Consider the following 11,194-nt stretch of genomic DNA (forward strand, 5'->3'; position numbering starts at 1 on the left):
TGTTTGCTAAGGTATCAATATTTGAAAGAGAAAGAATAGTTGATATATAAGAGGATATTATCTGATAAAGATTGATCTTTGAAAGAGGAGGCTTGCAGCAATAAGCCATTTAATGCAGTGGCAAAGGAACTCTTTGTGTGTTCATGAATGTTGCTATGCATTATTGATTCATTGTTGGATTAGAACAATTCTACTTTCTTCCAAACTATCCATTATCTTTCAAACAGCAAAATGCATTCTGAAACCAAATCAAACAAAATCCATCTAAAAAACTAGTTTCTAAGCATGGTGTTCAGAGCTTCTACATAAAATATAACAGCCTAGCAGTGTTGAATTACATCCAAAGCTTCCATATGTCGACTAGTGCTCTCTCTCTCTCTCTCTCTCTCTCTCTACCTACCTACTTCTAACCACTGATTATTTTAAGCAAATCTTAAAATCCATCTCTCTCTCACTCTCTCTCTCTCTTCCACCTTCTTCTTCTTTGCATAATCTAATCTACTTTCTTCTCTTCCTTAGATAGTTTAATGCACTCAATTATCAAACAACAATGCCCAAGAAACCCACTACCTCCAAGTGTCTTCTAAGTATTCATGCAAAACTAAAAACATGTCGAGGGAAATTTGCGTCTGTATTTCTCGCATGTATACGGGTTATATTTTATACGTTTAATGTTTTAACTATTTATCTTCTAAAATGACTAAAATGATCTACTTATTCTTCCCGGGCGCCACATACTCCTCTCTCGGCAAAAATATAAAACCAAGAAGAGGAAAGAATTAAATATAAATTCCAAAAAAATATTATATATAAAGTGTGGAACATTTCAACTGAGTTAATGTAAACTATTTATTAGTTTACTAATCAACAGTTGACCATGGCCGTGATGGGCGCAATTTAGTATTAAACTAACCATGCTTACCTGTATTGGTGCATAATTATATATCATATTCTCATGAAGGGAAAACTCTAGACTTGTCTATAAAAAGCCAAGCAATGTATCTCATCCTTGCATCAAAGCAATAATAGTCATAGTGGTGCTCTCACTAGCTTTAGTCCAAAAGGAAAAAGATAATAATAAGTAGTTAGAAAAGATGAGGTCTAATTGCTTCTATCTCTTGATACTTTTAGCTGTCTCTCTTGCTAGTTTTGTTTCTTCCAGCCAAGCTGCAGGATTGCAACAAAACTTCTACAAGAAGAGCTGCCCCAAGGCTGAGGAGATCACTCGAGAAATAATATGGAATCATGTTGAGAGTAATCCAGCATTGCCTGCAAAGTTCTTGAGGCTGTTCTTCCATGACTGCTTTGTTAGGGTAAGAATCTCAACCTCACAAATAATCTCATGCATATATATACATACGTGATGTTTGTGCTAATTACATGGTCATGGTGTTGTCTGTATATATATATATCTAGGGTTGTGATGCTTCTGTTTTGATCGATTCGACTACGGGAAATCCTGCGGAGAAAGATGCAGGACCTAACAAATCGCTCGCGGGATTTGAAGTCATCGACAAGGTGAAGAAGGCGGTGGAGAAGGCTTGCCCTGAGACAGTCTCTTGCGCCGATATAGTTGCATTGGCGGCTAGAGACTCAGTATCCTTTCAAGTACGTAAATATATATATATATATATATATATCATATACTACATTCTATTGTTTTCTGAGTTAAAAGTTTAACATGGTATCAGAGCTATATTTATTATGTTGCGAAGAAAACAAAACAAAAGAAAAGAAAACAAAAATTGCTATTAAATGACTAAGAATAAATTTTTTTTTTCTTTTCTTGGAGCAGTTCAAAAAGTCACTATGGCAAGTACAGACTGGGAGGAGGGATGGTACGATATCTAAGCTTTCAGAGGCGAATGCCAGCATCCCTTCTCCTTTCTCCAACTTCGCAACTCTTGTGAAGGACTTCTCCAACAATGGCCTCTCCGTTCAAGATCTCGTTGTACTCTCAGGTGAGTTGTAACACTAAACGAAAGTAACAGCATCACTTTGTGTGAGAGTAAGACTAATATTGATAGATTAATTATAAAGTACTAAAGACAATAAGAAATTAAAAACATTGAAATTATATACTATTTCATCAATAGTGATCAGCAGAACGTCTACATTGTAATCAATTCGATGCCTTAGATTAAGGCAATACTTTTCCAAACCTATCCTTAGATGCCCATCTGATGATATAGTAATGGCACAATCCCTCTCTGCTCATCAACAAGGTGTGAATAGAGAGAATTCTATCTCAGGTTATAGAAGTTGGCTAACCAAATATTACTATAGATTCTTTTACTTTACAACTTATTGACATCTAAACAAATCATCTTATGAGATGTGGAATCTTATACTTTATATCCTTCACATATTTATTTACTTTTATTTTCTTAAAACAAATACCCCCAAGTTATCAACAGACTAAGAACTAAGAATATTCATTTCCTGTTGAAAGTGAAATAAAAGGCTGAAATAGAACTGGCTCTCCTTCTACATTAGATAGAGATCGAATGATAAATACCATAAAAACAAAGTAAATGTTGTAAACTCTTAATATTCTTAAAAAGAAAAGGAGGAGGAAAGGTTGCAGAAAGGTTTGGAGGCAAAGACAAAGAGTGTAAGGGGTTTTAGCTCAGCTTTCTCTATCATATAGTTCAAAGCTAGATAGATGTTTGATTGCTTTGGCCTTGTCCTTTCTCACTCCCCCTAATCTTTTTCAAGAAAAATGATGTCCTTTCTCACTTTATGTTACTAGCTTATACTAGCTAAGATATATGGGGGGCCCTTAGCTGAGACAAGGATTGATACAGACCCAACCATATGCTGGTGGAATATTAACAGATATATAACTCCAAAACTAGAACTGTTCAAAGTTCCCTATCATGAAGTATGCTCAAAAGTCCAACCGACACTTAATGGAGGGGAAGAGAACAAAACATTGGGAGATTAACCCAATTGCAAGATCTAAGGCAAGCTGATTTAGAGCATGCCTCAGTTGTCTTATTTAGAGCTCAATTCAACTAGCTTTTATAGTTTAGCTAGCTTTATTAACTCATTTACAGCTTGTTTAGAACTAAATATCAAACCACTGGATTCCAATCTAATAGTTAGAATACTTCTATGTATATTATTTATATTTTGGTTATATCGAGTGGAATATGAGTAAGCTCAATCCTTCTAATAGGTTTACCTTATTCACATTCTGATGGCTTATGGTTGATTGTCAATTTATTTTAAAAAAAAATTCTAAAATTCGGGTTAATTAGATGGACAACTATCTATTGGAAAGTTCTCAAACATTGAAGTTGACATGGTTGCAGTCCCAATAGGGACAGCAGTATCCATATAAACTAGCTAGCTAATTAAAAGGTTTGTTCCATTCTAATAAATAGATATTAATGCATGGGTTTCATTCACAGACTTGTTAGGAATATGTCAAGATCAAACAGCTTAATGTCTCAGACCTAATATCACATTACATAGTTAATTACTGCTTGAAGTTCTGGAGAGTAATTTAAAAATGTTATGAGAATCTTATCATCACATCAAGTGCTTTCCTAATCACTTAAGCTTAGGCAAATTATATTTTACCCCCAATGGTTTAACCTGATTTCAACTTATAATATTGTATTTTAAACTTAAGCAAAACTAACATTTTAAATAACTAAACCACCCTTACCACCGTCGGCAGCATCAATATTTTCGGTCATAAGCAAATTGCTAAATAATCAAACTATCAATAACATCATCAAATTAGACTGTATTTCTACGAAGGTAATTAAGTTTTTCTTTCGCATTTTCTATTTAACAGTTAAAAATGGAAGCCAAAGGTAGACTGTAATTTATCCTTTAAAGAAGTTTTTTTTTTTTTTCACATTTCCTTGAGACTTTTGAGTTACTTCATGCATATAATATTATTATGGAGGTGCACATACTATTGGAGTTGGCCACTGCAACTTCTTCAGCAAGAGGCTCTACAACTTTACTGGAAAGAATGATGCAGATCCATCCCTCAGTCCCTCCTATGCTGCATTCCTCAAGACCAAGTGCACAAGCCTCTCTGATAATACCACTAAAGTGCCCATGGACCCTGGGAGCAGCACCACCTTTGACCCACACTACTATGCCAACCTGAAGCAGAACCAGGGGCTGTTTCAGTCTGATGCTGCCCTGCTCACCAACAGCCGGGCGAGCAACCTCGTCGACAAGCTGACCGATTCAGGCAACTTCTTCAATGCATTCAAGAACTCGATAAAGAGGATGGGGCAGGTCGGCGTGCTCACCGGAGCGGCTGGAGAGATCAGGAAGAACTGCCGTGTTGTGAACTCTTGAGCTAGCAGGAGTGTTCTTAAGTGTTTACAGAAGAGTTGCATGCAGGGATGAAATAAGTTTGTTTTTATAAGGTGTATACTGTCATGTGGTTGCATGTTGTGGTAAATTTGTTTTAGTAATAAAATGTCTACTAATTGTTCTAATCGTGGCGTACAAATTTTTTTTTTTCTACTGGATGGAAGGAAGTGATATTGTTGAAAAAAGATCAAAGGAATTGATTATATCCACCAAATTTCTGGAACAAAATCTGATCATCTTGGAGTAATTTCGACAAGTTATGCATTAGTTAGACATTAATGATGGCATTCTTTTGGCCACCTTGCCTATTTTCTCCATCTCTATCACAACTCACTGAAGCAAGGCTATTCCAGTTGCCTTCCAGAAAAGAAAAATAACTCGTTCAATTCCTTCTTAAGCCAAGATTGACAAACTGAATTAGTAGACACAGCAGCATTGTAGCATCAACTAAATTCAAAAACCAAGATACATAAATTTCTTTCCAGTTTCATCAAATTAATAATCCATGACTTGCTCATAAATACTTCAATAGGCTGTTAAAGATTCTCGCAACACAAGAAATGAAGCCGGAAGAACGATCTTCGAACAAAGCACGTGAAGATATAAACAAGTCATTACTTAGAAACAAAATTCTCATAGTATAACAATATAAAGTTAATACCAAGTTGACAGGAACTTTTATCAACTTTGCCACATGGCATTATTTTGCTTACTCACGAGGCAGCCAAGGATTCAATCAGAAGTTGGTAGCCTTCTGGTACAGTCCCTTGCCTCTGCACACACTCAGCCAGTGCTGGAACGTCAGAATTTACATCCAAGAACCTGGCAAGCAGGAGGAGCAAGTGGAAATCAGAGATCCGCTTGACAAAGGGCAGGTGTTTCGACCGATCAAGGTGATTCTTCAGTGCCTTCAGCGTTACTGTAGTGATCCGATTCTCTATTGGAAAGCTTGTTGAGAGAGAACCCTAAATAGGCAGATGTTATGTGAGGAACAATAGTTATTATGTGAAGGAAAAACAGAGTTATTTCCATTACTAAAATATTCCAATCATATCATACCCACCAATTGCTACATTTACAGAATAAAAGCTTTAAATTAGTCTCATCACAACCCTAGGGGACATATGAGTACCACTTAACCAATGTGTTACTTATTAACTTAACAAACAGAGAACTTTGTGGTAAAAGTTGTATTTGAGTCTACTCCACATTCTCACATTATTTGTTAATGCCCTGTTCGTATTTTCCAATTTTCATGGCAACTCCTCCCCCATCTTGACTTTACATCTAAAACCCATTTTGATTCTTCTCTATTAGAAGGCTGACTTGTTCTGTAACAAGACAATGTTTTGACGGATAATAGTCCTTATAGCAGTGAACCATATTACTATGAAAAAAGTAATTACTTTGGAAATTTATAATTCAACTTTTGAGTATATTCAACCTAACTGAAATTTATGTCAATATGCAACTTCAATTGCTCAGCTGAAGGTCAACTTGAATGTCAAAGTACAATCTTAATTTCAATCTGTATTGGATTTGCTTTAGATCCTTTTTTTGTCGAAAGATAAGTATAGACGAACCTACTTCATAGAGGTCTACCATGCAGGAACACTAAGATTAGTTCAAGTCTTCACATAATGTATATGTCGACGGAATCCATGGAAAAGTATGCAATAATTATGTATTAAAAGCACAACTTGAGCTAAGAATAATTAAAGTGGCACAAGATACTATTAATTTAAAAGTATAGGGACTATGATAAAAGAGTCAAAGAACATTACATAAATCAGACCGAAGATGGAACACTGTTAGACAAATCAACATAGAGCAAAGAGCAGCAGTGCTAATCAAGAAGGCAAGTACACAGGAATATGTCAACTCATGACCACAAGTTCATTATCTACAAGGTTACTGATGAGACACATAAATGCTGCCAAATAGATGTTGCAGAATGCACAAAAAGGAAAGCTCCTTAATACCTACATAATTAAAATACTGAATTCTTCCACATAATCTAATCACAAAAATACGATACAGGACAATTGTCAAGAGCTTTAGATAGAATATTAAATTGGAAGCTAACAAACTATTACTTAGAGATCAAACTGATTGCACTTTCTGGAAATTATCAGAAAGATGATGCTTTAAAGGAACGTTGTAGTTGGGAAACCAAAATCTCCAAATATGACAATGATCATTCAGCAGGAACCAGATACATACCATTAGTCTAGCCAAGAACTTGCCAATCTCAAAATTGAGGTAATAAGAGAAGATCTTATAAAAAGATGATCAAGAAGTATGCCTTTTTTCCCCAAGCTATTCTCCTTTCTTCGAAGAAACAAAAGGGTAATTCGAGCATAATAAACACGTGCAATCTGAGGACTAATAAACATAGAATCAGAAAAAAGGTAAAAAAAACTGGTTTTTGTTGAGATTGGATGCAAGGGATCAAAGGACTAACAGAGAAAGATCAAAAGAAATATGGCTTTCATTGGGGTTGAAAAAGTATTTAGTAATTATTTGCTCCTTAATTTGCTATTACTTAGCTTATCTAGTGTTTTTCTGATAACTTAGAGGCGGCTTAATGTCCACCAATATATTGCCATTAATTTCCCTCTGCATCAGGAAGAGCATCTTAAACTGTGACTCCCTTCTTTGTTAGTCTTGGTATACAAAAAATAGAGAAACTCTGGTTATCAGGGATAACTAATGCAACCATCATTTTAAGTCATTAAACTTCTTTTGTATGAACCTTTTCATCTAAACAATACCTAGCTAGCAACTGCAGTAGCTTTAAGAGCTGTTTGCTTAGAGAAGACATTGTGTTTCCTTTATCCATCACTTCTAACAAAACAGCCTTAACCTTTTTATCATGATATATCCCTTAAATCTTATCCCATTAAAAGGCAATGACAAATACCCTTAATAGACCAAATTGATCGAGTAGGAAATGACATCCCTTCCAACTCTATTTTGTGCCTACAATTCCAAGGTCTAAACTATGTCCACCCTCTCACATCCACTTCCTACTACAAACATAACAAGTTTTTCAACAGGATATGTCCAAATAATTCAATCTTCAAACTTGTTATTTCTCCTTAGAGTTGGAACTTTGTTTCGTCATGAAGAAGAGAAAGAAGAAAAACCAACTGAGATTTTCTTCATGAAAATGAAGCAAAAGGAGAAAAACCAATTGAGATTTTTTGAAACAAAAATCCACCCCTCTCCTATCCACTTATTCTCATTGTGATGTTTAATGAGTATCTATTAGAGGAGTATAATTATACTGCAACTCAGCAGAACTATTGATATAAAATTCAACCCCAAATCCCTACTCATTAGACGTAAACCAATATCTTAAGAACTGTTGATCAGCAATGCAACCCCAAATATCTTCTCAACTGGAGAACATCGGCAAGTTTGTAGAACTATAATAACGACTTTATCTTCTGCCTCTCACCATTTGGCCAAGGAAATTTGCATATCTAAAATGAACTTCATCTCAACTGTATAATACATTGTTGCCATCTCATCATAGTGGATATATAGAAGTACAGATTATCATAGCATAAATTTTGTGAATATTTAAACAATTTGCAAAGAAATTTTCCAACCAAACACAAATGGCTATGATTAGGAAGCATAACTCCTGCAACTAATTTCCCAAACCAGTATTCTAGTTCTCAAACCAAAAGCCAATATTAATATTTGTGACCATCTAATCACGCAGACCAGAACATCTCAATGCATTAGTAGAGTATCAGATTCAAAGGATGCAAATCAATTGAACTAGCTCAAGAAACCATCTATGTTTTTTTTCCTTTTAGGTTTGTTGATTACAACGGTTAGACACAAGATACATAAGTAGATAAAAGAAGATACCTTGCCACCTAAAGGTTCAAATACTACGGAAAGACCTAATCTTATTCTTTGCAGCATAATGTCTAAGCATAACTAGAAAAGTAGAACAAATTATACACTAATTCATCCAACCTTGCCAACGCAGTCAGGGATTTACCTACCAAGACCAGTAAGATGACCACAACCAAACAATAAAAGAAATAGTTTGCCAATTCCGAGATGCGCATAAAAAAAAAAATCAAATTGATGTAAACATTGTAGCATTGTAAGCATGAATTTGCAATAAAAAATCTTACTTGATGATCCGAGATCTTGACAGGCACCAAAAAGAAGTCATTGTCGACCTCCTTCATATCTTTCACACCTACAACCACCTCCTTCTTCATCCTTGAAATCCGCGGATCATCGTCCTCTCCGAACTCCGTCACGAAAAGTCCCTCCTTTGCCAGCCTGACGCACACATCACTCATCTGGAAAGCCTCGAAATGCACATCCCCGGCCGTGTCTAGCTTGACAACGGCCGTGACCCACTCCTTGATGTTCCCCTCCGCTTGCAACTCCGCAGCCTGCAGCACCTCCCGGCCAGACATCGTGTACTCCCCCGTCTCGCTCCCCTTCCTACCCACCGCTTGGGTGAACACGAACCCCACCCTCCTCATCCCCATCCCGGCCGCGATCGCTTCCACGAGCCTCTCCTCCTCGGGGTCGCGGTGGAGCGCGAGGGCGTCCTCAGTGCCGCTCTGCGGCGGTTCGTAGATGAAGTCGACAGCGACGACACCGTCGGAGGAGACCTTCCCGTAGAGGAAACCCCCGCGCTTGACGGCGAAGGCGAGTGAGTCGGAAACGTAGAGCTGGAAAGCGTGGGCGGCGTCGCGATCGAAGGAGGCGCCGGCTGCGTGGGGGTCTCCTGCCTGGAGACGCGGATCTGGCGGGCGACGAGGTCTTCGATGGTCATCTTGTTCCGGCCGAAGGAGCCGGCGGGTTGGAAGGTGGGGGGAGCCTTGGGGAGAGCTGTGCGTGGGGCGGAGGAGAGGAGGAAGAGGAGGGAGCCGTGGGAGAGGTTGAGGGAAGAGAGTGGGGTGGAGGGATCGGAGAGGAGGGGGATAGGGTAAGAGGGGGGAGAGGAGAGGAGGAGGTTGGGGTCGGGGGAGAGGGTCTGGGAGGCGTAGGGGACGCCGAGCTGGGACTCGATGAGGGAGCGGAGGGTGGAGACGGTTGCGGAGGAGGGGTCGGGGACGGTGACGCGCTCGAGGCCGTCACGGCTGCGGATGCGGATGATCATGACGACGGCGGCGGCGGCGGCGGCGGCGATGGCGGTGGAGGATGTGGAGTTCTCGAGAGAATTCGAGATATAGAGGAAGACGATGTAGAATAAGGAGGAGAGAAAAGTAATCAGGGAGAGGCGTGAAGTGGGAGGGGAAAGTAGAAGAGAAGATTAGTAGTGGATTCGAGGAGTAAAGTGGGGAGGATTCGATGATTTCTACGGCAGTGGTGAGATCAAGAGGATATTTATTTATACCCGCCTTTCTCTTTTGTTACTTTGTATTGTTGGTTCGGGGCTCGTGAATCATAAAAGGAAGGCAGACTCTCGGTTGGATTCCGATTGAGATTTGCTTAGGCTTGGTTCAGATGATGACGAGTGTATTGGTCGTATGAATTTAATGGCTTTGATTATCTTGATATCTTTTGTGTGCCAATTAAAATCATCGGATATATTGTGTATCTAACGAGACGAGCACCTGGACAACTTGTACAGATTGACTTGCCAGTGATACCAATAAGGAAGACCAAATACTTATTAGGGTGTAATCACAACTCAGTCAAAATTCACCGTGTTTTTAATAAAATTTTTAAAGAAAAATAAAAAATATCATTTTACCATTTCACTCATTTTCATCTTTAATTACAGTTTTTGACCAAACTAGTTGTGTTACAAACTTTTTTACCAAAATAGATTACTCCTTAAACTTATTACTAAAATTAGTCTATTTTACTATAGCTCTAAATAAAATACTGGACTCATAAGCGTTTTACTGTTTCATCCAAGCGCGGACCGCTTCAATAGCATTTTTATATCAAATCGAAATGCTTAACAATTAAATGTTTATTCACAAAAACTTTATTCCTCTAATTCTAGGTTAACCACTTAGAAGAAAACGTCTAACCTTAACTAGTAAAACACTCATCATTTAAGTATTCTTACGGACTTTTTCTAAACCCGTGAGGAGTCATTTTGTGGTCTAAAATTTGCAAAGCTGATCTTATAATAGAAAACGTTGACTTGGACATCATCTTAAATAACTTAAAGCGTGAATTGTTGAACTCATTAGTGTCTTAAAACACAGCCAACCCTCTTCTTCTTCTAACTTTAATTTTGCCAAACACTAGCACAACAATAGCCTCTTTCTTCTTCTTTGCTTTAGCACAAAGGTTATTCTTCTTACCGTCTCTCTATTTTCCATCTTTTTCAGAAATTCCTGGCACGAGACATTATCAACACCAAAATTGATTTTAGTGGGTAGAAATTTCAATTAATTTTGATGGAATGTGGTAGAAGTTTTAGTTAATATTGACTAAAATCATATGAAATTTTAGTTAATTTTGATTTTAGTGTGTTTAAATTTCAGTTAACTTGGATATTATCGGATGGAGCAACAGTGACGAGCATCAATGAGCATGATTATTGACACATACGATATCTAATTGCATCACTGGGTGCCAACTCCTACAAAGCATCAGCCAGTACCACATCCTGTAGATAGAGTTAGAGATAGAAAAGGAGGGATAGATAGAAGGTGAGAGAGAGAGAGGGGGTGGTGGAGTAGACTATAGAGTGGGCGGATAGAGAGGAGGTAACTGTAGAATATTGGTTGCAATAGGGTCTATGCTCATATGCTCAAATGCACTTGTCGAATGGAGTAGCAGTGATGAGCATCAATGAGCATGATTATTGGCACGTATGTTATCTATTACAGATGATTAA

At 37.8% G+C, this 11,194-nt stretch overlaps 2 protein-coding genes across 2 annotated transcripts; one reads left to right on the forward strand and one right to left on the reverse strand.

Annotated features, from left to right (window-relative positions):
• The first annotated feature begins 1,006 nt into the window (after positions 1-1,006).
• LOC140798568 (peroxidase 3-like) lies at positions 1,007-4,472 on the forward strand. The gene is made up of 4 exons (XM_073152439.1): positions 1,007-1,313; positions 1,417-1,608; positions 1,796-1,961; positions 3,923-4,472. Exons 1-4 carry the CDS (start codon positions 1,095-1,097, stop codon positions 4,327-4,329), a joined length of 984 nt encoding a protein of 327 aa, XP_073008540.1. The 5' UTR covers positions 1,007-1,094; the 3' UTR covers positions 4,330-4,472.
• A 323-nt stretch (positions 4,473-4,795) lies between these two features.
• LOC140798569 (NPL4-like protein) lies at positions 4,796-9,751 on the reverse strand. The gene is given in 3 exon segments (XM_073152440.1): positions 4,796-5,312; positions 8,508-9,115; positions 9,118-9,751. Coding segments are annotated over 3 exon segments (1,236 nt in total). The 5' UTR covers positions 9,494-9,751; the 3' UTR covers positions 4,796-5,060.
• Between the last annotated feature and the right edge of the window lie 1,443 nt (positions 9,752-11,194).

Source organism: Typha latifolia, chromosome 12 (genome assembly GCF_019914945.1).
Source record: "Typha latifolia isolate L0001 chromosome 12, TyphaL0001v2, whole genome shotgun sequence".
Taxonomy (NCBI): domain Eukaryota; kingdom Viridiplantae; phylum Streptophyta; class Magnoliopsida; order Poales; family Typhaceae; genus Typha; species Typha latifolia.